The sequence below is a fragment of the Lagenorhynchus albirostris genome, chromosome 13 (genome assembly GCF_949774975.1).
Source record: "Lagenorhynchus albirostris chromosome 13, mLagAlb1.1, whole genome shotgun sequence".
NCBI lineage: Eukaryota > Metazoa > Chordata > Mammalia > Artiodactyla > Delphinidae > Lagenorhynchus > Lagenorhynchus albirostris.
The window spans coordinates 70,504,931-70,531,246 of NC_083107.1; the positions used below are offsets into that span (position 1 = coordinate 70,504,931).

Here is a 26,316-nt window from a genome sequence, read left to right on the forward strand (position 1 = left end):
AAGAGACTAGTCTACTGATATCCTGCAGAGTAGAGGAGATAAGCAATAAGTGCTAGGATGGGTCAGGTCTCATCCTAGGATGGGTCAGGTCTCATCCTAGGATGGGAAGTAGTGGGATGCGGACAGGAACCAAGGCCGGGGAAGAGATGGGATAGCGGGAAATGAGCCTAAAGTACTTTTCTTTCTTTAACTTATTTTCCTCTAATGGCTTATATTAAAAAATTTAAAATATAGCAAAGTTGAAATAATTTTGTAGTGAACATCTGTATATCCACCACACAGATTCTACCATTAACATTTTTACTATACTTATTATAACACTATTTCCAAAAGGCAGTCATGTGTCATGCAATCTATTTAAGGGGTTGTGAAAAGAATAAAAACATCAGAGTCCATCACATGTGGTGGCTTTCCCCTCTCCCAGTTATATGTTATACACTCACCCAAAGAGTAGTTTCTATCCAGCTTCAATGGCCAATGTTTTTTTATATTTACAACACTATAAAATATGTGCTCATTCCCCTAATAAAAATCATTAAAACCAACAGCCTAAAGTAACAAAGCGCTTGTATAACTTGGAGGGGAAAAAGAAATTTAGGTTTTGAGGGGGAACTTGCTAACAGGAGAGTCAAAAATATTTAGCAGCCTGTTAAAAGTACGGGAATAGCGTTCGGAAAGAGGTTAAAGCAAGAAGTACATATTTGAGAGTCATCTCTAAAGAGATAAAAGATGAAGCAAATGATATTACTTGGGCTAAAAAAACCAAGCACTAAATTTTGAGAATGTTCTCACATTAGCGGTGTCGGTAGAGGGAATTATGGTTCATACAAAAACAGAAGAATAGTTAGGGTAATAGGAAAAAATGTATAAAGGAGTTAGAAAATCAAGAGACCTATACAAGTTTGAGTGTTAGGAAGACTTCACCAGAAAGAAGGGCCTTGAGGTAGGACAGGAAAGGAGAATTTATTTAATTTTATAGATATTTATTTTTAAATATGTGTATGATTTAAATACACATATTTATATTTAAGTATATGCACATACATAATAAACATACATATATAAAAAAATAAAATTAGGCCTAGAGATGGAAAAGTCTAATTTGTGGGGAATGAGTGTGTATATATACACACATATACGTGTTTTTAAACATTCATGTATGAAAAAGGAGTACTTAAGGTGATGAGCCTGCTCGAAAACAAAATATCTGTTTTGAGAACAGAGGGAGGAAAGATTAGATAGGAAAAAAGGGGTGAAAATTACACAGTAATTACAAAGTAATTCAAGATTAAAAATTCTTCATTTTAAAAAGTTCTCTTATAATGTCTACATAAATAGTTTTAAAATTTTGGTCAGGAAAACACCTACTGTAATAAACTGAGGCATCCCTTACTCAAAAGTGAAATTCTACAGTAGAAATTAGCACTAGCTAGCTAAATAGTTCTAAAAGTTTTATTTTTCCCAACTAGTCCTAACTATAATAAAGAAGTAGCAAAGCCAGACAGTTCTCTTCAGTTTTCCATCCAACCATTAGAATGCCTTTATCAAAATTTTTTTCTTTTTTAACATCTTTATTGGAGTATAATTGCTTTACAATGGTGTGCTAGTTTCTGCTTTATAACAAAGTGAATCAGCTACATATACACATATATCCCCATATCTCCCCCATCTTGCGTCTCCCTCCCATCCTCCCTATCTAGGTGGTCACAGAGCACCAAGCTGATCTCCCTGTGCTATGCAGCTGCTTCCCACTAGCTATCTATTTTACATTTGGTAGTGTACATATGTCCATGCCACTCTCTCACTTTGTCACAGCTTATCCTTCCCCATCCCCGTTTCCTCAAGTCCATTCTCCATGTCTGAGTCTTTAGTCCTGTCCTGCCCCTAGGTTCTTCAGAAAAATTTTTTTTTTTTTAGATTCCATATATATGTGTTAGCATACGGTATTTGTTTTTCTCTTTCTGACTTACTTCACTCTGTATGACAGACGCTAGGTCCATCCACCTCACTACAAATAACTCAATTTCGTTTCGTTTTATGACTGAGTAATATTCCACTGTACATATGTGCCACATCTTCTTTATCCATTCATCTGTCAATGGACACTTAGGTTGCTTCCATGTCCTGGCTATTGTAAATAGAGCTGCAATAAACAGTGTGGTACATGACTCTTTCTGAATTCTGGTTTTCTCAGGGTATATGCCCAGTAGTGGGATTGCTGGGTTGTATGGTAGTTCTATTTGTAGTTTTTTAAGGAAACTCCATACTGTTCTTCACAGTGGCTGTATCAATTTACATTCCCACCAACAGTGCAAGAGGGTTCCCTTTTCTCCACACCCTCTCCAGCATTTACTGTTTGTAGACTTTTTGATGATGGCCGTTCTGACTGGTGTGAGGTGATACCTCATTGTAGTTTTGATTTGCATTTCTCTAATATTAGTGATGTTGAGCATCCCTTCATGTGTTTGTTGGCAATCTGTATATCTTCTTTTGAGAAATGTCTATTTAGGTCTTCTGCCCATTTTTGGATGGGGTTGTTTGTTTTTTTGATATTGAACTGCATGAGCTACTTGTAAATTTTGGAAATTAATCCTTTGTCAGTTGCTTCATTTGCAAATATTCTCTCCCATTCTGAGGGCTGTCTTTTCATCTTGTTTATGTTTTCTTTTGCTGTGCAAAAGCTTTTAAGTTTCATTAGGTCCCATTTGTTTATTTTTGTTTTTATTTCCCTTTCTGTAGCAGGTGGGTCAAAAGAGATCTTGCTGCAATATATGTCAAAGAGTGTTCTGCCTATGTTTTCCTCTAAGAGTTTTATAGTGTCTGGCCTTACATTTAGGTCTTTAATCCATTTTGAGTTTATTTTTGTGTATGGTATTAGGGAGTGTTCTAATTTCATTCTTTTACATGGAGCTGTCCAGTTTTCCCAGCACCACTTATTGAAGAGGCTGTCTTTTCTCCACTGTATATTCTTGCCTCCTTTATCAAAGGTAAGGTGACCATATGTGCGTGGGTTTATCTCTGGGCTTCCTATCCTGTTCCATTGATATATATTTCTGTTCTTGTGCCAGTACCCTACTGTCTTGATTACTGTAGCTTTGTAGTATAGTCTGAAGTCTGGGAGCCTGATTCCTCCAGCTCTGTTTTTCTTTCTCAAGATTGCTTTGGCTATTCGGGGTCTTTTGTGCTTCCATACAAATCGTAAAATTTTTTGTTCTAGTTCTGTGAAAAATGTCATTGGTAGTTTGATAGGGATTGCACTGAATCTGTAGATTGCTTTGGGTAGTATAGTCATTTTCACAATGTTGAATCTCCCAATCCAAGAACATGGTATATCTCTCCATCTGTTTGTATTATCTAAAATTTCTTTCATCAGTATCTTATAGTTTTCTGCATACAGGTCTTTTGTCTCCTTAGGTAGGTTCATTCCTAGGTATTTTATTCATTTTGTTGCAGTGGTAAATGGGAGTGTTTCCTTAATTTCTCTTTCAGATTTTTCATGATTAGTTTATAGGAATGCAAGAGATTTCTTTGCATTAATTTTGTATCCTGCTACTTTACCAAATTTATCGATTAGCTCTAGTAGTTTTCTGGTAGCATCTTTATGAAAATTTCTCATGTTCATTATTCACATTTAATTTTGAAATAGTAACAACGGTCAATATAGTTTCTAAAATAAAATAATTATTAAAAGTTCCTTAACACTTTACTTTGTTTTATAATTTATTAATTGGATGTTAAAACCTAAAAGAAGATAAAGAAAAGAACCAAATTGGCTCGAAAAAAGATTCTGATCACTTTCTGAGTCAATGAGAACAGCTACCTCCAAAAGAAGAGGTCCCAAGGATTCCTTTTCGATCACTCCTTGACTACTCGACGAGATGTCTGACTTCTGTACTTCATCATCAGTTGTTGATTTCTCTGTAACAAAGCAGCAAAAAGTCACACATCCAAAAAGAGCTCATTTCCATAATGGCAAGTTTATTAAGACATGAATTTACCTAATTTCAGATTCAAAAAATATTTATTCATTATGTAGGCACTTTCACATTTAATCTTAATTACACTCATTTTGTGGATGATGAAATTGAGGTTCACAAAGGTTAAATAATGTGTCCCAAATGATATAACTAATAAATGGCAGCAGGAGGATTTGAATTCTGACCTACCAAATCCAGTGTTCCAACAAATGGAAAAAATGGTGTAAAAATATACAGCCTTTTAAAAAAAAGTCTACACCAAATATTTTAAAGAAATAAGTAAATTGTAAAAGAATAATTATTTCCTCCATCTTTCTCCTTTCCTGATTTGATCAATTGCCACTTAAGAGAGAGTGAAGGTACGATTCTGTGAGCCTGCGTGAAATAGCTAACTTTTCACCTTCATGTCATGATGATCTGATTGATAAAACTGCAACTGTTAAATGATTTAGAATTCTTTTGTGTGGTGATGTTGAAAAGTCCATCCATCATCTTAAAGCAGCAGCATACTTATATAAAAGTTTCCAATCTGTCAGACTAATTAGCTCACCAAAGCAAATACAGTATTACTGAATATAGAGATTCATTTTTTTCACTTTAAAATATGAAATATTTCAAATATTCCAAAAAATACAGAAAGTGGCATAGCATACAGTTACACAGCCACCATTCATTTTTCACAGATGTTAACATTATTTGCTTCAGGTCTTTCCTTTTTAAATAAATAAAATGCTACAAATAGAGCTACAGCTCTACCACTATTCCTCCTCTGTCCGTTTTCAGAAGTAACCAGTGTTCTGAGGTCAGCATAAACATTTCTAAGCATGTTTTTATACTTCAACTACATATGCATGATTTTTACAAATATATTATTGTTTTGTGTTTTAATGTTTACATAAAAATATATAGACTTTTTCAACTTTTTCCACTCAACATTATGTTTGAGATTTAACTATACTGATACATATAAATTTCATACGCTCATTTGAACTGCTGTATAGTATATGAATAACCCACAGTTGATTTCCTAGTCCCCTATTGGTAGACCTTTTGACTTCTTACAATGCTGTAATAAACTATTTTCAGTATTTCCTCTTTTGCAGATTTGTGACAGTTTCTTTAGGGTAAATATTAGAAGTGAAATTGCTGGATCACAGGGTCTGTGTATTTTCAACATTACTAAGTTTGACAAATTACTCTCTATGTACCACCAGTAACATACAAGGGTTATTGTTTTTCTGTATGCTGACACTTGATATCATCACAGCTTTTAATTTTTGCGAACCTAATGGGTGTAAAATGTTATCTCATATAGTGTTTATAATAACAGCTTTACTGAGCTACAATTCACACAGCATACCATTCATGGATTTAAAACATACAATTCAGTGGTTTTTAGTGTATTCACAGAGTTGTGCAGCCACCATCACAATAAATTTTAGAACAATTTCATCAACCCCAAAAGAAACCCCATATCCTTTAGCAGTCATTCCTCATTTTCCCAACACTCCCAAGCCCAAGGCAACCACCAATCTACTTTCTGTCTCTATAGATTTGCCTATTTTTGACATTTTATATAAATGGAATCATTTGTTTATGGTTCAAATGGTCCTTTGTGACTGGCTTCTTTTGCTTAGTGTAATGTTTTGAAGATTCATCTATGTTGAAGCATTTATCAGTACTTCACTATTTTTTATTGCTAAATAATATTCCAGTGTATAGGTACACCTCATTTTATTTACCCATTGATCAGCTGATATACTGTTTGCTTCCACTTATTGGCTATTTATGAATAATGCTGTTATGAACATTTGTGTACAAGTTTTCATTTCTCTTGGGTATATACCTGCAAGTGGACTTGCTGGGCCACATGATAACTTTATCTTTAATATTCTGAGAAACTACTGGGCTGTTTTCCAAAGTGGATGCAGAATTTTACACTCTCACCAGCACTGTATGAGGGTTTCAGTTTCTCCCATCCTTACTAACACTTGTTACTATCTGTCTTTTTGACTGTAGCCACCCTAGCAAGTGTAAAGTGGTCTCTCATTGTGGTTTTGATTTGTATTTTTCTGATGGCTAATAATATTGAGTATGTTTTTCATGTGTTTATTGGTCATTTGTGTATTTTCTTTAGAGAAATGTCTACCCAGAGCCTTTGCCCATTAATTAATTGGGTTATTTATTTTTTAATTATTATGGTATAGGAGTTTCTCATTTAGTTCTAAGATGTACTTCCTTCATCATTTCATGTGTTTCTAACATTAAGACAGGTTTTGTTTCTTAAACAGTTCCAAAAAAACATAAACCATCAAGTCCAAGTACATTAAGTAACTATGCATGATAAGCACAACAAACAAAATTTTAGGCAAAACCCAAGGCAGGAGTGGCTATATGACTGGCCTAAGGCATGTGAACAGATGAGACATGCAAGGACAGAGTCTTGTCCTTAAAGGGACAGAAGCATGCCTTCCTGTTTTCTTCTTTCCCTTTCCTGTCATCAGGAACACGTACAGGTGAGCCATGTTTGACCACATGGGTAAGGGCAATACCCTGGGAGTGGCACAGCAAAACAGATGGAAGGAATCTGAGCCTCTGGCACATGCCTAGACTACCTTGTTAAAGCCACTGTATTTTGGGTCTCTTGCTACAGTAGCCTTGTCTGTATCCTAACTAATACATTCCGTATTTCTCAACAACATGCTTATTTGCTATATCCTGACTGTGCCCATGTTAGACATAATCTATTAACATGCCATCATAAAAGGTAAGAATTTAACTTACTTACATCAACCATCTAGACACACATACATATCCCCTCTTCCCATACTCCCAGTAGAGTTACAATAATTTTTAGAGCAGTCAGTATTTAGTATCTATGTTACTATGGCCATATAAATAACGTCCACAAATGAGTCAAGGTATGTGCTATAATTTACAATTCTCATATTTCATGTTTTAGTTTTTCTGTGAAGTTTGATTCATCTCTAAACTCTCCTCCAGACTAAAAAATTCCTCTCAATTTGGTCAGTCATCATATACTCTATGTGTTCCATTTTTTTCCCCATAGAAATATTCCTCCTAGAGTTCTCTATCCACCTGCTCCAGTTGGGACTGGCTACTTCTTTAGTCTGCTGCTCAACTGTAACCCTGGGTCTCCTTCTACCTTTCTTTTGTTAAGATTCCATGGTTTCCCTGGGCTAAGATCCTATGCCTTTCTTTCTTGGTTTACTACCTTGGTCTTGATAGATATTTCTGGAAAAAAGTACACAGGAGATAACATTCTTGAGGCTTCAGATGTCTGAAAATGTCTTTATTTTGCACTCATATTTCATTTGGATGAACACAGAATTCTAGGTCCAGGATACTCATTTTCAGTGTTCCTATTTGGAAATCCGCACCCTCCTGAAAGTAATCTAGTATGTGTCTGTTTTCTCCTCTCTCTTGTTTTTTCTTTCTGGTGTCTAGAAATTGTGCATTGGTGTGAGGTTTTTTTCTTTCTTTTTTATTCATTGTGCTGTGCACTACATGTGTGCTTTCCATCTGGAAACCCATATCCCCTAATTCTGAGAATTTTTTGGTTTTTGTTTCTTTGCATTATTTCTTATAATTTTGGTCTGTTTTTTTTTTTTTCCCTGGGACTAATGATGTGTTATACCTCCTGAACTAATCCTATACATTTCTATCTTTCTCGTGTTTTCCTTTGCTTGTCTTTTTTTACTTTCTATGGGATTTCTTCAAATTATCTTTCAACACTATATCTTTTTATTCAACAAATATTCATTGAAAGTCTACTATGTACCCAGGAACTGCTACAGGTATTAAGGATACAATGGTGAACAAAGAAAAATCCTTGCCCTCATGAAGCTCTAGTGGGGGTAGGCAGGCAATAAACAAATAAAATGTGTAATATGTTAGATGTAAAAAATACTGTGGGGAAAATAAATCAAGGAAGACGTAGAGAGGGGTGTGTGTGTGTGTGTGTGTGTGTGTGTGTGTGTGTGTGTGTATGTGTGTGTGTGTGTGTGTGTGTGTGTACGTGTGTGTATTAGATAGGTTAGTGAGGGACAAGTTTCATTGAGAAAAAATATTTGAACCAACACATAAAAGGGATGCAGGAGTGAGCCTTGTGTATATCTAGGGAAGAGAATTCCAGACAAAGAGAACAGCAAGTGCAAATACCTGAGGCATAGTGTTCCTGGAATGCTTGGGGCAGAGAGTATGAGAAAATAAGGTAATAAGGTAAAGTTTTTTTCAGCTATCCTGATTTTAAGTTCCAATGTTTCGTTTTATAGCATCTTATTCTTGTTTCATAGATGAAATATCCTCCTTTTTGTCTCTGAGGGACTGTTTGATGGCTTTACATTTTCTTTTGCTCCCTGCATTGTCTCTGCTTCCTCTGAGTTCCCTTTATTCTGTTCATTTGCTTGATTTATTCTCTTTTATAAAAAGACTTTCTTCAAATATCTGGATTTTTATTCATATTAAAGAGTGAGGTACTAAAATCCTGACTGGCAGATGTGTGAAGTGTGGGGACAGAGCAAGGAGCTGATTTTTTCACTTGGGGGATCAATTCCAACTGTCAGTGTCTGTGTGTCTTTCCCTTTGGACTGCTCAATTGCCCCAGAGGAATCCTCCCATTTTCGGCTGAGGGAGTATGAGCCAGGCTGTCAGAGTTTCCAGATTGAGTAAGGAAGGTACCATACAGCCTCTTGTTGGCTATCCCCTCTGCAGACCTACAATACCAGTTTTTCCTGTCTGCTAAATCAGTTGTCACTAGACTATCTACTCCTAAAATCTTAAAAGCCTATCACCTCAACCATTTAAAACATACTATTTGTTCATAGTCTTTTTACATTGCTGCTATTAATCTGAAGTTCTTTGGGGGTCTATTCCTTCTGTTTGTTATTTGTGTTCTTACTCACTGTGGATTATTTCCTCCTATGTTATATAAGTTTATAGCACAAAATCTCCCTCAGAAGCACTTTTTCTTTGGGAACCTGACAGGGCGAGGTGTGGTTATGTTCCTTCAAAGTGCTTTGCCTTTGTTTCTGGTAGGCAACCCAGGAGTTGTGTGGTGTTGGGTCCCCAGTAAATATGAATAGTATAAATATGAACCATAAAAATAAATCAGGGTTTTCTCAGAGAAGGCTGTTTCCCCTACCCAGAGCCCAGGCAGAGACAAACTTATAACTCAGATGGAGGGACTTTCCTACCTCTGAGTTGCTGTCTTTCAACCCTATGCCAGAGCCTCAGGTCTGATACCACCACTTGTATCTCCTGACTTAATCCCCTATGATACTGGGTCTCATAACCTTTCAAGGCAACCAGTTCTCAAGATAATAAGCCACTTTGTTGTAAAAGAAGGGTCTCAGATTCACATTCTAAAATAAATAGCATCTAAACAAAAATGTTCCTTTAGTAAGATTACAAAATTGAATGCAATTTCTTAATGAAAAAAAATAAAATCACATATTGTAAATGTCTTAATAACAAAGCACACAGTCACAGGGGTTTTTTTGTTCATTTTTTTACCTTGTTCCATTCTCTTCATTAGCTGTATCTGATCGACTGTCTTCTTCAATATCTTGCATTTGTCTGGTTTTACACTCAAGCTGTCAATGTCACTGATGTTGGCAGACAATAACTCGGCTAGCTCTTCTAAATATTTATTTTCTTGCTCCCTGCGCCTCTTTTCAGTGCTGTTACACAAAGGAAATCCAGTTACTGTACTTTCTACCACAATATTTCCTTCTCTGATCATGTATTTAATATTTATATATTTACAGAGATTCCTGTTTTTATCCAGAATATAAAACCAGATTTAGAAAACAATTTAAAACTGTATCTAAAAAACAAATATTACAAAATACCAAGGTGCAGAAAACAATTCTAGATAAAAAACATAAAGAGAATGACTGCCATCACAGATGTATTCCCTCAGTGATGTATATACATTGAATATTTCAAATGAATACTAGATATCAAAAAGAAGCAGACAGTACATATACTAGTTGCATTTGAAATTATTAGATGTTCCAAATAATAATTCCTTAAAATAGAAAATTTGAATTTTCAAATAAGTTTGTTGTAACTTAAGCAGGCATACTACACCAGAGTTCAAATAAATTATAATTAGAAATCTGATAAAGTCTTGATTCTTATAATGTACTTAAAATTATAACCCCACACCCATCAGATTGGCAAAACGTTAAAGTGCGGAGACAAGAAAAAAGGAACTCTCAATGCTTATCATTTAAAGAACAATGTGATAATTACCCAGTTAACATAAAAATGTACACAGATCCTAAAGAAACTCTTACGTATAAAACAGGAGGTGTGTACGAGGATGTTCATGTTCACTGTAGTGCTGGCTGCAAGAATGAAAATTTGTAACAAAATGGTTGTTTACCCATAGGGAATGTCTATCTGCAGGGAAACAGATTTCTCAAATACGGTATATTCGTGTAATACAATATTTATCAAAAGTTAACAGAACTGAATAAATCTAGTTATCTTTATGTCTAAAGATCCATGCTGAAAAGTATACTGTAGAAAAATACACATAGTATTATGTAATATATAAATTTAATAAACATTCTATATTGTTCACAGATACTTATATATGCATAATCATTAAAAACAGATTGAAAGAATTAGAGACAAATCAATTTTGTCATTAATCATCTTACTACTTTTATTTAAACAAAACTGCAAATACGTGGTTTATATGTGGTGGGTATACATCGTTTCCTAGTCTCTATTCTTTTATAGGTTAAAAAATTTTCCCCAAATAAAAATTTAAAGTAAAATACAATAGTTTTATCTATTTATTCTTAAATTAAGAAGGACTGACATATATAGAAATAGACAAGAACATTAACTCTGACAACACAAACTGAATTGCATCTTGATATCAGCATTCCTCCTAGCTTCTGGACACTTACCTATGATTATGAGTACTTAGGTTATCATCGCTCAGTAACAGTTTTCTGAACTGATTAAGGAAGTAGTCATTTTTCTTTCCCCAACCTGAAGCCCTGGCACTCTCCTGTAAAAATTCTTTCTTTGTCCCCCCATGAGAAAAAGCATGTAATCCAATGACAGAAGAGTCTTCTGCCGTTTTATGCGCTACATCAATGATTATCAGCTGGGGGCCATATTGCTTTCCCTGTCCCCAGGGATATTTGACAATGTCTGGAGCCATTTTTGGTTATCACAACTGGTAGGACATTTTGGTTAACATAACTGATATAAAGATGCTATTTGGCATCTAGTGTGTAGAAGCCAGGGATCCTACCAAACATCCTACAATATACAGGATAGCTTCCCACAGCACAGTATTATCTTGCCCACAATGTCAACAGTGTGGAGGCTGAGAAACCTTGCTCCAGATCCTTGAAGGTGAATGGAATAAAATCCCGACTCTTCTCTCAGGTAGGAAAGCTGCTGTTTTGATCTGATTGAGGTTCCTTCTCTATCTGGCATTTATTAGAGTCTCCTTAGCAATAATTCTCTTTTGCCTATTTGATGACCACATTCCTTATTAACACACAAATATTTAATTCCACAAATATTCATTCTTTAAAGTCCTGATATTAATAATTTTTTTCTTTATTCCACTAATACCATAATATACTGAAATAGCAGTTAAAGATGTACAATGGATTCATTTATTCATTTGACAAATATTTTCTGTGTCCTTACTATATATAAGTTACACACTGTGCTAGGAACTAGGGATAAAATGGTGAGTAAGGACAAAGTTCTTACCAAACGGCAGCTTAGCCTGTAGTAGAGAAGCCAGGGAACTCATGAAATAAGCACACAAACTAATAAAAACCTGAAATTACAGATTATAGCTATAAAAATACATATGAAATAGATACAAATAGGGGAGATTTGACCTAATAGTTAATGGAAGGAAGAGAAGGCTCCTTTTTAAGAAAGTAATGACTAGGGCTTCCCTGGTGGCACAGTGGTTAAAAATCCCCTGCCAATGCAGGAGACAAGGGCTCGAGCCCCAGTCCGGGAAGATCCCACATGCCACGGAGCAACTAAGCCCGTGAGCCACATCTACTGAGCCTGCGCTCTAGAGCCCGCGAGCCACAACTACTGAGCCCGCGTGCTACAACTACTGAAGCCTGTGCGCCTAGAGCCCATGCTCTGCAACAAGGGAAGCCACCACAATGAGAAGCCTGCACACCTCAACAAAGAGTAGCCCCCACTCACTGCAACTAGACAGAGCCTGCATGCAGCAATAAAGACCCAATGCAGCCCAAAAAAAAAAAAAAAAAAAAAAAAGTAATGACTAAGCTGGTATTTGGAGAATGCATAGGTGTTGACTACAGGAAATCTAGAGGGAGCAAGCTGGATGAGGGAGCAGCATGTGTAAAGGCCCTGGGGAAGGAAGAGAACATGGTAAGTATGAGGGACTCAGAGAAGGCTGGTAAACTTGGAGTAGATGAAGCAAAAGCTCTAAAGTGACTTAAAATGATAAAGCAGCTCTGCCAGAAACAGACTAAGAAAAAGAGTGTTCCTACCTTGATGCCAGTGTGTCACATGGCGATCCTTTTCTCTTATGTGAGTCTGGGTTAGCAGGGTCAGATGAACTGTCCCCAAGGCCACTCATGTTGAAAAACTTCACACCTAAAAAGGAAGGAAAACAATAAGAAATCTACCCTAATGAACTTTCCAACTCTATGGGAATAGGAAGCTCCCTTGTGTTAGAATATATCTAAATACTGTGGTTTCTCAATGAATAATTACAGCCATCATAAAAGCATCCACATTTATATAAAAGCACAGGAATCATCAGCTATTTAGTGTTTCTACACTTTCTCTTCTATACCTGTAAAATAAAATTAGTCATCCTTCATAAAATCATAGAGATCAATTAGGATGAAAATATTGTTAGAATAATTAAATAGACAATGAGATTTTTTAAAAGAGAAAAACCCACTTCATATGTAAATGTAAAAACTGTGTAACTGAGAGTCAGATAGATTCTTTTTTATATTTATTTATTTTAGATTATTTTGAAAAGGACTTAAAACAACTTTTACTCATAAGGTTTGGGATTTTATATTGATAGGAAAAGAAATAATACATATATGATTAAAATTAAAGCGATGAACTAGATTTGGGTTTTGTATTGTACTTACCAACTTTGAATTCCATACTCCTAACCTTTTGCTTATGCAGTCAGGCGACAAAGATCAAATGTTTAGTCTACGTTAGGATCTTGTTATAGATGCCAGAGAACACAAAGTCATTTCCCGTAGCATGCCAGCCAGGTCTCTCTCTTACATGTTGTGCCAGTCAGTGGCTGTGCTTAAAGATCCCTCCTGATCTGTCCCTATCAACCACTATTCTCTACAGAATCTCTAACGAAACTTGGAAGCTTATCTCTGGCCTTAGACTCATCACCACCACTTAGATTTTACTAATGTCAAACAACACGCCTCTCGTTCTCTTCCGTTCCATCTACCCTTGTAAAAGGAGAGGAAATTCTTGTTAAATGGGAAAAACCTTTAACTTTTCCTTAAATTCTAAAATGATTAAATAAATACAGTGCTGCATGTTAGCAGCCATGCTTGTAAAGTTGAGATCCATAAGAATTTGTCACATGACTTTAATTAATATGTTGAAATAGATCCTTTTTCTCTAGTCCTAAAACTTCCTCTGTCTCCAGCTCTTTCTCAGTACCAAAGATTGTCATATCCCCTTTTCAATATAAAAATAATACCTAGAACTCTAATCATGACTTTATTATTCCATGTAACCAAAAAAGCACATTTCTAATTTCTCCATATTAGACGTGCAGGTCATGAAAATTTCCAACTCCTAGGATCGCAATTATTTTTTACTCTTCTCTTTTGCTCCTCATTTTGTATCGGAATCCACGTCCTGTCAATTCTTCATTAACAGGAGATCTTACAGTGTCCCCTCCTTCTTCATTCTCAGATACAGTTATGATCCTTATTTGGAAGCAAATACCTCATTCTAGATTCCTGCAAGATCCTTCTATCTTGTTTCTCAATTCCAGTCACTCTCACTTCTAATGTGTCCTATAAACAGCAGCAAAACCACTCCTGCTCAAATGGCATTTTCAAGATATCACTTCCCTGATAAGGAATCAGCTTGATTCCCCTACTGCAGCATGGTGGTTAAAAGCATGGGCGTTAGGGTCAGAAAGGCCCTGCTTAATCATTACCTGCCTGTTCCTGGGCAAAGTGCTTAATCTCCTTAAATCTCCTATTTCTTCATCTGTAACATAAGGATAATAACTATACTTACCTACCTTTAGATTTGTTGTGAGGACAGAATGAACAGTGCATGTAAAGAGTGCACTGTAGGTTCCTAGAGAATGTTGGTTATTGTTATTATCTCCCCTTTAGACTAAGAGCTCCATGAGGGGAGTAGTGTTCACTCAGTGGATAACTCATCCCGTACTTCCTCATCGATAAATACAATGGCCACTTTTCATTCCTTCACTCATTAATGCTCAATAAATGCTAACTTATTACTATTATTTTATTGGACTGCTTGAAGCAGCATCTGAACTGTTTCCTTCTGAAAATATTGTCATCCATTGACTTCTGTGATCCTATGCTTCCTACATTTACTTAACAAATAAATCAAGCATCTATCATGTCTCAGGCACTGTGATAGGAGCTGAGCAAAATCACGGGCCGCAAAATAGAGGTCCCTGCCCTCGCGGAGTGGGAGACATAAACAAATAAAACACAAAATTAATATGTAATTTTCTTATAGTGATAAAATCATAAAGGAAAAGAGTAGGGTTCATAGAGAAAAACAATAGAGGAGACCTAATTTTAATTGGGCGATCAACTGAGGCTTCTCTGAAGAAGTGATGTTTAAGCCACAGCCTGAGAGATTAGTAGAATTAGTGTGGTTTTCTACTTTCCTGATTCTCAGTACTTTTTGCCCAGTTCTTCGGGGCTACATTTCCTCATGGTTCTAATGTCCTACGCCTCCTTTCCCCTCATACTATACATTATTCTGCAGTGATATCACTCACTCAACATGGTTTCAAAGAAAAAAAATCTCTAAACCAATTACCCTGAATCTCCATCTCTAGCCAGATCTCCTGGGTCTCAGACACATAACCCCGCTCCTTGCCAGATAACTCTATGCAGAGGTCACATAGGCACTTCAAATTCATCTTTCCAAATGAACTTAACATCTCCTCCTCATGCAATTTTTTTTCTCTCAGTTGGTACACTGGAGTCATTCTACCCTCTTCTCTCATACCCCACATGCAAGCAAACAGTAAGATGTGTCCATTTTTATTTCCTAAGTATTTCCAAAATCCACCCCTTTCTTATAATCTCCTCTCACCTGTTGCTGAACTATTAAAAACATCATAGTTTTTATGGTGGTCTCCCTAAGCCACCAAAGTAGGCTATCAAAAACATGTTTGATCATGTCAATCTCTTGCTTAAAACCCTTCCCTAAATCCTCACTGCCCAAAGGATAACATTCAACATAATATACAAAGTTTGCATCAGTTCCCATCTATTGTGTGTCCATTATAGAATTTGGTGAATGAGTGATTAAATGTTTGTCCAATCAAGTTTAGCCCAACCTATATAAACAATATATAAACAGACTATATATATTATATACTACATACAGTCCCTATATACACATATAGATTATATATGTTAATTTTAGTTTCAACACTAAGGAAAGACTTTAAAAATAAAATCCTTGATACTATCCCATCTTCGCAGCAAAGGTAAACATGAGTCAGAAACTTTAAATTGATCTCAATGTGGGTAGCCCAAGTTAACTCAGCAAAAAGTATTTATTGAGCTCCTACTATATGCCAGCTTCTGTTCTAGGTAGTGGGAGTACAACTGTGCATGAAACATTAAAAAATCACTGTCCTCATAGAGTTTCATTCTATTGTGAGGGAGAGAGAAGCAAAATTAAAAAGTGAAGTATAGAGTATATTAGAAGGTGATAAGTATTATGGAGGAAAACAAGGCAAAAACAGAGGCTTAGTTTTGTGGAAGGAGAGGGGCAGCAATTTTAAGTAAAGTAGTTAGGAAGGGCCTCACTGACAAGGTGAGACATGAGCAAAGACTTGAAGGAGGTGAGGGAGAGAGAATGACATCTGGAAGAAGAGTGCTCCTGGCAGAGGAAGGGCCATACACTTTAGCTTTACTCTGAGTGAATTAGCCAATCACTGGAGGATTAAGAACAGAAGAATGACAAGGTCTGATTTTCATTCTAAGGCTTCCTCCATGAACGATAAGCACAATCTTTCTGATCTCAGTAATTTGGCATCTAAATAAGTTTCCAGCTGCCAAATGGACATTTCCATTTGGATATCCCACGTCACCTCAAATTCAACACGTATAAAACATGATGGGCTTTTAAGTTCCAGACTTCTATTACTGACACATAAATGAGATGAACTGTACTATGGATTAATGTCATCATAGAAAAACATTTATTAAACCTCTTGTCAAGGGGAGAGGAAGGCTCTATATGACAAGGAAAATAATTACAATTTAAGGTGGACAGCCTCAATGCAAAGGTCAATATGCCAGACTTGCCACCACAACAAAAAAGATGTTGAAAGACCCGACAATGGCTTTGTTAGCATCCATTCTCAAATACAGAACTAGAAAAATCAGCTAAGTGATATATTACTATAATGAGTAAGACTGCTACTTTCTTCTCCTATGGAGAGTCATAGAAACATAAACGAGATTAACCAGATACCACAGAAGTAAAGATGCCACTTAATTTTGTTTTTACTTAGAAATAAAATATAAATATATTTCAAAGTTTATTAAAACAAAAAATGAAATTATGTGATAAATTCATAATAATAAAGAAGCATCAATGCTAAATTTTTCAACAAAAGTAGAAATAAAAGAGAGAAGAAAATGATGAACAGGAAAGAAAATGAAAGATAAGACTTTAGAGTTCGCTAAAATCCAAAAGAAGTGTTAACTAACTCCTACTTAATGCTCAGCTTTACTTAGCTGCCAGTCTTCCCTGCCTCCTAAGACATTAGGTTATACCTATCTAAGAATTTACCCATCTGAATTCTATTGGCTCTCAAAATACTGCTGGGCATATATTTCTTATGATAATATACTATAAAATTATAATTCTCTTGTTTGTCTCCTCTTCTAGATTGTGAACTCAAAAACAGTTACTAGATCTTTTCATTGTATATCCAATATGTAACATAATGTCTAAAAGATACAGAAGCTAAAATAGGTGATAAATTAAGTGATTAAGTTATTTTATTAATATGACATTTAAATTTTTTAAATAATATTTAAGATTTTTTATAATTAAATATTTTCTGGAATCTTTCATAATGTTTTGGAATTCTTTTCTATAATTGAGAAATTGAGCTTTCTTGAAATCCTTGTTCTCCTGTTTTCAATGGAAAAAAAAAAAAAAAAACAACCACCTTCTTGGTCTAGAAATTTGAGAACATCTCTTCTAATTCTGAAAAGGTTAAGATCTATTTTGGAGAAACCTCCTACTATATTTCACAGTACGATAGAGACACAAAAATATGTTGCATTTACACAACTGTAAACATTAGCAATACAATCTCACAGTTTGGATAATTTTGAGCAACAAATAAATCTGGATTTCAATTGAGATTCCCCAGACTATGCTAAGTCAGACTACTGGCTGGAGACTGACATCTGCTAAATTTATCTGAAATTCTGGGGTTGAGGAGACATCAGACAACAATTCAACAGCAATTCAATATCTGGCTTATCAAAATAAGAGCCAATAGTAAGAAGCTATGAGAAAGTCACCAACAATTTGCTGATGATATGATTCTGGTATTACCTGCTTTCTATTTACAAAACACAATAAACAGATAGTGGAATGCAAAACCTCTGATGAGTGAAAACTTTTACAGCTATTCTATTTGTGGAATGGCTTTATATTTGGCAGTAAGGGAACTTAAACAAGGTTCATTAAGAAAAGAAATGTTGGTTTCAGGAAGCCAATTTACATATCACCTTTAAAAAAAAGAGGTTAGGTTTCTAAGTAAAAGTATGCTGTTGATTTAAAAAGAGTTGCTAAGTTATACACAATCTCATGCACTCTCTAGAGAGCAGTTTTTGGAACTAGAAACCACATCTATCTCTGTTCAAATGGACCAGACTAAACCAAATAGGTTGGGCTGAAGAAATAGGTCAGTGCTTTATATTTCAGTTGAATTATAGATTTCTACATAAGAAATTTGTCACTCACCTCCCAGATTTAGCTGAGGACTGCATCATTTGAAAAATAAGTAACAATTAGTTAATAAACAACTCTAATAATATACTTGAAAATGCTAGCAAGCAATTAGCAGAGAAGCACAGACATGAGAGGGACACTCTGAGAGTTAAACCTCCCCAAGTTGATAATATCACACAGGAAAAATCGTGACAAATAAAGAGCTCCTGCACTGGGTAACTGCCATAAAGGATGTTTCTCAGACTGGAGTCCGACACCTAGGGTTCTCTAAAAAAAAGTTTTCAATTTTGTCTTTTCACTTCAGTGACAGTTGAATTCTTTCTCATGTGATAAGAAAGGATGGGGACTTTCGGATTTCTATTGCCCTTTTTATGGTTAAATAATTTCCCATTGTTTGGATATACCACATTTTGTTTATGTATTCATCAAATGATGGCCACTTAGGTTTCCCATTACTGGGGCTATTTAACAACAATGCTGCTATGAACATTTATGTGCAAATTTTTGTGTGAACCTGTTTTCAATTCTCTTGGGTACGAAACTACTAGGTCATATTGTAACTCTCTAAATTTTTGAGGAATTGCCAAACTGTCTTCCACAGTGGCTGTACCATCTTAAATTCTCACCATCAAATGTACAAGTGTTCCAATTTTTCCACATCCAAAAATTGGTATTTTCTGTTTTTTATTGGTAAGTCATAAGAGTTCTTTATATTCATGTCTAGATCCTTATCAGATATATGATTTGCAAATATTTTCTCCCATTCTGTGGATTATCTTTTCACTTTCTTTATAGTAACTTCTGATGAACAAGAGTTCTTAATTTTGATGAAATCCAACTTATCTACTATTTCTTCTTTGTTTAGTAAGTACAACATCTGGGCTTCTTAAGACAGTTTCTACTGACTGCTATCTTTCCTGTGTATGGGCCATACTTTTTTGGTTTCTTTGTATGCCTCCAATTTTTTTGTTAAAAAACATATTTTATTTTATTTATTTTATTTTTTAAAATATTTTATTTTATTATCTTTTATTTATTTTTGGCTGCGCTGGGTCTTCATTGCTGCGCGTGGGCTTTCTCTAGTTGCGGTGAGCGGGGACTGCTCTTCATTGTGGTGCATGGGCTCTTCACTGTGGTGGCTTATCTTGTTGCGGAGCACGGGCTCTAGGCGTGTGGGCCCCAGTAGTTGTGGCACACGGGCTCAGCAGTTGTGTCGCATGGGCTTAGTTGCTCCGCAGCATGTGAAATCTTCCCAGACCAGGGCTCGAACCCATGTCCCCTGCATTGGCAGGTGGATTCTTAACCACTGCACCACCAGGGAAGCCCAAAAAACAGATATTTTAAAGCTAATGACTGAACAAGGATTTCCTTAAACATCTGGAAACAAAAATTCTCTCTGAACCCACAAAGCAGGAACCAAAACTCAGATCGTGGTTATCCCTGGCCCAGAGAAGAGTCCCTGCCACATAAGCCTCTACAATAAACATGCCCATATCTTAACTGTTATGGCCAGGAATAAAAAGCAAAGGCAAAGAAACAGATTGAAAGCAATGAGTTCTTAAAAACAGACGTCATTTTATCTTATTTCATTGATTCTATAAAATATGAGATTTTTTAAAAGTGCTTTTTGTAAAAGAAAATCCTGTGCAAACTCTTTTAAATTTATTACACTAATAATAAAGACATTATCAAGGACTTGGCAACTTAGCTTCTAAAAGTATATAATATTTGAAACAATGTATTTAATAAATTTATGTTTACTACTAAAAGTTTATTCTACAGATCAAGAGACAATGCTTCCTTTTTCTGCATTATTTTTTTCTAAATGGAAAGAATAGTTTGGAAAAAGGGTTAAAAAGTATTCTTTCTTTTCTATTAGCAAATATATAGGAAGAAGAAGAAAACCAAGTAAGTTTTAAACCCCCAAGTTTAAATTCCTCATATTGACTTTATTTAAAATTTAATTTTTTAAGGTAAGAAATACACATATATGCATTGGCCTTGTTAAAATACTCCTATTTAGGAAAAACAGTCAGCATATGAAACATGTTTATGGCAGCTATTGTATTAAAACAGTTTGGCAAAAATATCCTCAACATTTCCTTATAAATCTACAAAGCTAGATGATTCCAGTTATTTTAAAATGACATTGGGTAATTGTAGATATACTGTACATGTCTTCCAAAAATCAGTTCTACATTGTTCTAACGTGAAAAATATGTTGGTATTAAAAAAAAGATTAAAATCAGTCTTCCTGACTATAGCTATCTTTAACTATAAACAACAAAATAAGTATTTGATATTTACTTGCATGTTCACAGAGAAGAGTTTATAGTAATCTAGCAAAAAGGTAACAGCCTTAAAAAAAGAAAATGATGGTCATAGAGACAAAAATTAAGTGACAAAAATGTCAATCTCTGTCTTTTTCCATGAACTTCACCCTCTTTCACAGATTCAGATACTAATGAGCAGAGAAACAGCTAAAGCGGAGGCCAGACGAGACTGAAGATCAACATTAGACATAGATAATCCACAGATGATTATCCAAAACCAAATAACCACATTCACTATATAAAATTACTCCAATATCTAAAATAAAGAATTAAGCCCCTGATCAGAAGTGGTTCAATTTCTCTCGAACATTTCAGAAACTCACTTTAAAATACAGAGTTAAATGTACATATATAAACCAACAAAAGAAAAAAAAATCATATTGAAATTTGATTTCTAAAGTTATAAGGTGGCAGTAATACCAAAATAATAGAGCTGCATGGGTCAGAATAATCTGCCAAAATAATGGAGTTGTGTTTTGAGGGCATTAGCAAATGATCGAGTCAAGTTAAACCTTCAGTTAATTTCAGGATCATCTCCCCAGCAGGAGGGGAAGGGACATAAATTAAATCACAATACAACTCTAGCTACAATCTTCATTGCTCACATTTATAGAAAGGAGATGCATTTTTAAAAGCCCAGCTTTAAACCTAAGTCATCTTACTTGATTCATTTATATTTGGTAAAAACTTTATTGATACCCATTGAAAAAATGAAAAAAAAAAAATCCCCAAGCATCTCAGGTGAATAGCTGGTTAAACAGCATCAGTATCTCCTCAATAAAATACTAATTTATCTAGCTATACCCCTTCCAGTGTAATACCCAACTAAAGACTAACTCTAAACAAGTGAAACTTAAATTTCACTTTCCAGTGTTCTCAATAAAATAATAACTATGAAAATCATGCTTATAAATTTTAAACTGGAGACTCAGACTTATAAAATTTCAGAAGAGGGACCCTAACAATTGTCATCTCATACAGTGCTTCTCAACTTTTTGACTATAGACTACTTAGCACATACAAAATGCCTGTCCTGCCTATTTCCACTTTTACAGTATAAAGTTAGTAGTAAAAAAGAATTTGAGAGGAACAAAATAATAAAAAGGTTCACAGAAAAACGTAGGCCCATTAATATGTATTCAATTAAAGGATATGACAATGTAATAATATATATTGTGTGTTTATGTATCTCACATATATGAACTCATTGATTCCTCACAACTGCCCTATGAAGTGTGTATTATTATTATCTCCACTTTACAGAATCACTGACTGAGTTCAATGGTTTTATCTTACTAATAGAGAACCTATGGGCTGACGGTGACAACGATGATGACTAACACTTTTATAGGATTTACTATGTGCCATTCTAAGCATCTAACATAGTATTTACTTATAAACCTTACTAATTCATGTACTCATAAGATATGAGGTATGTAGTATTATAATCCATTTTAGAGATGAGGAAACCAAGGCACAGAGAGGTTACTTAATCTGCCCAACATCATAAGTAGCAGAGGTAGAAATCAAATTACCAATTCTTAGGTAATTTGGTTCCAGAATCTGGCTATGTTTTAACTTATATAACTAACCTATATAACCTAACCTTACATACTGATGAGTAGAAAAGTCAACAACAGATTCTAAATTTTGCTTTTACCTAATGCTTCTTCATTAGGAAAGTCTTCAGAAAAGTTGACATTAAGTTATACCACATCTAAAAATACTGGGTGGTTATTTACAAAGTTCTCAAACACATGAACAGAGAATCTTTCTAACTCTTCACCCAAACATCACATAGCAATAAATAAAATTAATCATATACCTAATCCTGACTTATCTTCTATGGTCATTACAAATAAAACCAATTATTTCTTATAAGATGTGATTCACCTTAAAATGTAAATGTACTATTCCTTCAAAATCTAAAGTTCTGCCTTTAATTTGTCCAAAAGTTTATAAATCTTGGATTCTAAGATTATATGTATACATATGCACACATACATAAAATTGTTTTAACAGACTTTCTCCTGAAAAAAATCTTCGTGGGCTTCATTCTACCGGATAAGATTCTCAGTAACAAAACCATGAATCTCCAAAGTCCCATATCATAGTCTCTTTAGAAAGGAACATAGATGGAGACAGACAAGCTCAAAATGAGTGCCACTGTACAAAACAGCTGGCCTATACTTTTTCAAAATGTCAATATCATGGAAGACAAAGAAAAGGTGTAAACTATTCCAGGTTAAAGGAACCAAAGAGATGTGACAATTATGCAATGTATGATTCTGGATTAGACAACTGACTAAACTGTAATATAGACCATATATTAGATAATAATAATGAAAATGTTAAGTTTCCTGAATTTGATTATTATATTGTGGTTAAGTAGGAGACATTAGGAGTAAAAGATCATAAATGTCTACGACTTACTCTCAACTGTGATTCATCATCATCATAGTGGTGATGGAGGGGGAGGGGCAGGAGAAGTAGTAGTAAATACATACAGAGAGAGAGAAAGCAAATGTAACAAAATGTTTACAACTGGTGAAACTGGACAATGGGCACATAGGTGTGCAATCTACAAATCTTGCAGCTATTTGGTATGTTTAAAGTTGGTTTGAATAAATGTTAAGGAGAAATATAAAAGATAAAAACTTTCATTGTGACATGAAGAAAACATGACTTTCTCACAGTCACTCACTGAACAATGAGTTAAAGAAAAAGACACCCAGCCCAGAGTTCAATCACTAGATTATTCTATTTTCTCTCCCTTTCTCTTTCATAAAGTCGAGGTATGAACATTTCTGTCTAAAAACTCTTAAAGAGAGGACTCTCCTACATGACTAAAATTTCTCTTAATTATAATATATCCTACTCTGCAAAACTTTTTTCTTAATAATCAGAATGCTTATTAACTTCTCTCTCCTTATTGAGAATCAACAGTCTGATTTCAAACAACAGAAAATTTCAGTTAATAAATACAATGTATCACCAGTTAATAAAAGCCATAAATCTGGAACATGTTCGTTCCGGAAACCAATGAGGTTTTAAAGAGAGAGGTAGTAGGATCAAATGAGTATCTTCTCAAATCATGCTGCACCACCAGTCCTTGCTTTAAAGTTCTCTGCCAATTCATAGTCTTGCCTCCGTCTCCCAAATTCATTATTTATTCCAAACACAGGCATTGGTTGTCAGCCAACCAAATTTAATTGCCTTTAACTTCTATGATTGCTAAACCCCACCCTCCAAATTGACAGCGATCACTCCAGGGTGACAACTGTCTCCTCCTTTAAAAGTGGGTGGGTGGGCTTCCCTGGCAGCTCAGTGGTTAAGAATCCGCCTGCCAATGCAGGGCACAGGGGTTCGAGCCCTGGTCCGGGAAGATCCCACATGCTGTGGAGCAACTAAGCCCGTGTGCCACAACTACTAAGCCTGCACTCTAGAGCCTGCAAGCCACAGCTACTGGGCCCACGTGCCACAGCTACTGAAGCCTGCATATATATTCTAAAGCCCGTGCTCTGCAACGAAGAGTAGCCCCCACTTGCTGCAAGTAGAGAAAGCCTGGGCGCAGCAACGAAGACCCAACACAGCTAAAAATAAATAAATATATAAATTTATTTTTTTTTAAAAGTGGGTGGGTGTGCAATGAGTCAGAGATGAGGGGGGTTTACTGGGATACTGATATTGTTCTACTTCTTAACCTGGATGGCATTTACACAAATACATTCAGTACATGATAACTCAAGAGTTATACCCTTAGGGCTTCCCTGGTGGCACAGTGGTTAAGAATCTGCCTGCTAATACAGGGGACACGGGTTCGAGCCCTGGTCCGGGAAGATCCCACATGCCGTGGAGCAACTAAGCCCATGTGCCACAACTACTGAGCCTGCACTCTAGAGCATGCGAGCCACAACTATTGAGCCCTTGTGCCACAACTACTGAAGCCCACACACCTAGAGCCAGTGCTCCACAACAAGAGAAGCCACCGCGATGAGAAGCACGTGCACCATAACAAAGAGTAGTCCCCGCTCCCCGGAACTAGAGAAAGCCTGCACACAGCAACGAAGACCCAACGCAGCCAAAAATAAAATTAAAAGAGTTATACCCTTAAAATTTATGATTTTTATTTATATATGTTATAATTCAATTAAAACTTCCTGCTGGAAGTCTTCCCCTTACTTGGTTTACCAGTTTCTGATTACTCTTCAACTTTCTAGTCTCGGCTTGGTACATGTTTATTTTTCTCACTATAGGTTGCTATGACCATTGTCATATTCATGGATACACTAGTTCTATTCCTTCAGTTAGCTCACAAACTCTTAGAAAACAACAATTTAAAACTGCTCAAATGTACAGAATGGACGCTAGATGTAAATAGATTTAATGACTGGATTATAATAGAAATGGAGATATGGGGATATATGTATATGTACAGTTGAATCACTCTGTTATAAAGCAGAAACTAACACACCATTGTAAAGCAATTATACTGCAATAAAGATGTTCAAAAAAAATGTATAGACCAAATCTGGGGATGGTTCAGTATAGTTTTTCCCCTGCCATTTAAAAAAAATTTTATATTGGAATATAGTTGATTTACAACGTTGTGTTAGTTTTAGGTGTACAGCAATCAGTTATACATGTACATATATACATTCTTTTTTTTTTTTTAGATTCTTTTCCCATATAGGCCATTACAGAGTATCGAGCAGAGTTCTCTGTGCAATACAGCAGGTTCTTATTAGTTATCTATTTTATATATAGTAGTGTGTGCTGCCATTTTTAATTCAGTAAGGACTTGAGGGTTTCATAGTAAGATACTGATCTGAACCAGTATTAATTTCAATGTGCATTACAGTGGTTTACAAAGTATCATCTATAACTTTTCTAACATTTTCATTTAGGAATGTCAGCACATATTTTAGAATAACCTTGAAGCTTCTCAGATCAAAGACATATTTCCATAAAAAATAAGAGTCAACAAGTAATCATTTTCACACCATACTTTTGCAGAAACAAAGCTCTTTAAAAACAGAGCTACAATTCCTACCTGGGAGACTTCTTTGTTCATAGTGAGTCCTCAGAACATATATGGTCAAATCTGGTGCTCCAGAGGGTAGCTTCCAATGGAATGGGGGAAAGGTATTTTCCAGAGATGGCTCGAGTCTCTTCACTCTTACCTCTTCTAAGGCCAATTATGCAAACAACTAAAACAAAGGAGAAGAAAAAAATAAAAGCAGAAGGGAGGTTAGACTGTCATTTTATTCTCTAAGAAATAATAAAGGTCAGAAATGCTCGGTTAAAAAAAAGAAAATACAACTTTTCAGGCCAAATGGAAAAACACTTCCAAAAGACAATGGATGAAGATCTGATTTTACAACTGAAGTCCTTCTGGTACCTGAATATATATTCTTATTTAAGACTGCTGCTTGAGTAATACATAATTGCATTCTGCCCTTAATCTCCTGACAGGTCCATTTATATGTCTTTTAAAATTTTTTTCTGGCTGCATTTGTATGTTTATCTTTCTTTTTACCTATAAATTCTGATTTTTAATGTTTTCAGTTTGCACTTAATTCCTTCTTTCATTTCTGTAATACTTCTATGTATTAAAGTTACTATGATACTTAACTTTCAAAATTTTTATTGAAAAAGTTTACAAAAATTTTATATTCCTAATACCTAAAAATAAAATTCATTGAGCTCTGGTTCCAGTAAAGATGAACTATCTTGTATTGGACTAA

At 35.2% G+C, this 26,316-nt stretch overlaps 1 protein-coding gene across 5 annotated transcripts in view; it reads right to left on the reverse strand.

Annotated features, from left to right (window-relative positions):
* The window catches only part of NCOA1 (nuclear receptor coactivator 1), a 262,035-nt gene that overhangs the window by 91,140 nt on the left and 144,579 nt on the right, over nucleotides 1-26,316 (reverse strand). For all 5 annotated transcript variants that reach the window (XM_060168750.1, XM_060168748.1, XM_060168749.1 and 2 more), the window contains exons 3-6: nucleotides 25,623-25,779; nucleotides 12,521-12,626; nucleotides 9,513-9,679; nucleotides 3,821-3,918 (exon numbers count right to left, since the gene is read on the reverse strand). In XM_060168750.1, the coding sequence (XP_060024733.1) occupies nucleotides 3,821-3,918; nucleotides 9,513-9,679; nucleotides 12,521-12,609 (354 nt within the window). In that variant the 5' untranslated portion in view covers nucleotides 12,610-12,626; nucleotides 25,623-25,779. The remainder of the gene's footprint in view (nucleotides 1-3,820; nucleotides 3,919-9,512; nucleotides 9,680-12,520; nucleotides 12,627-25,622; nucleotides 25,780-26,316) is intronic.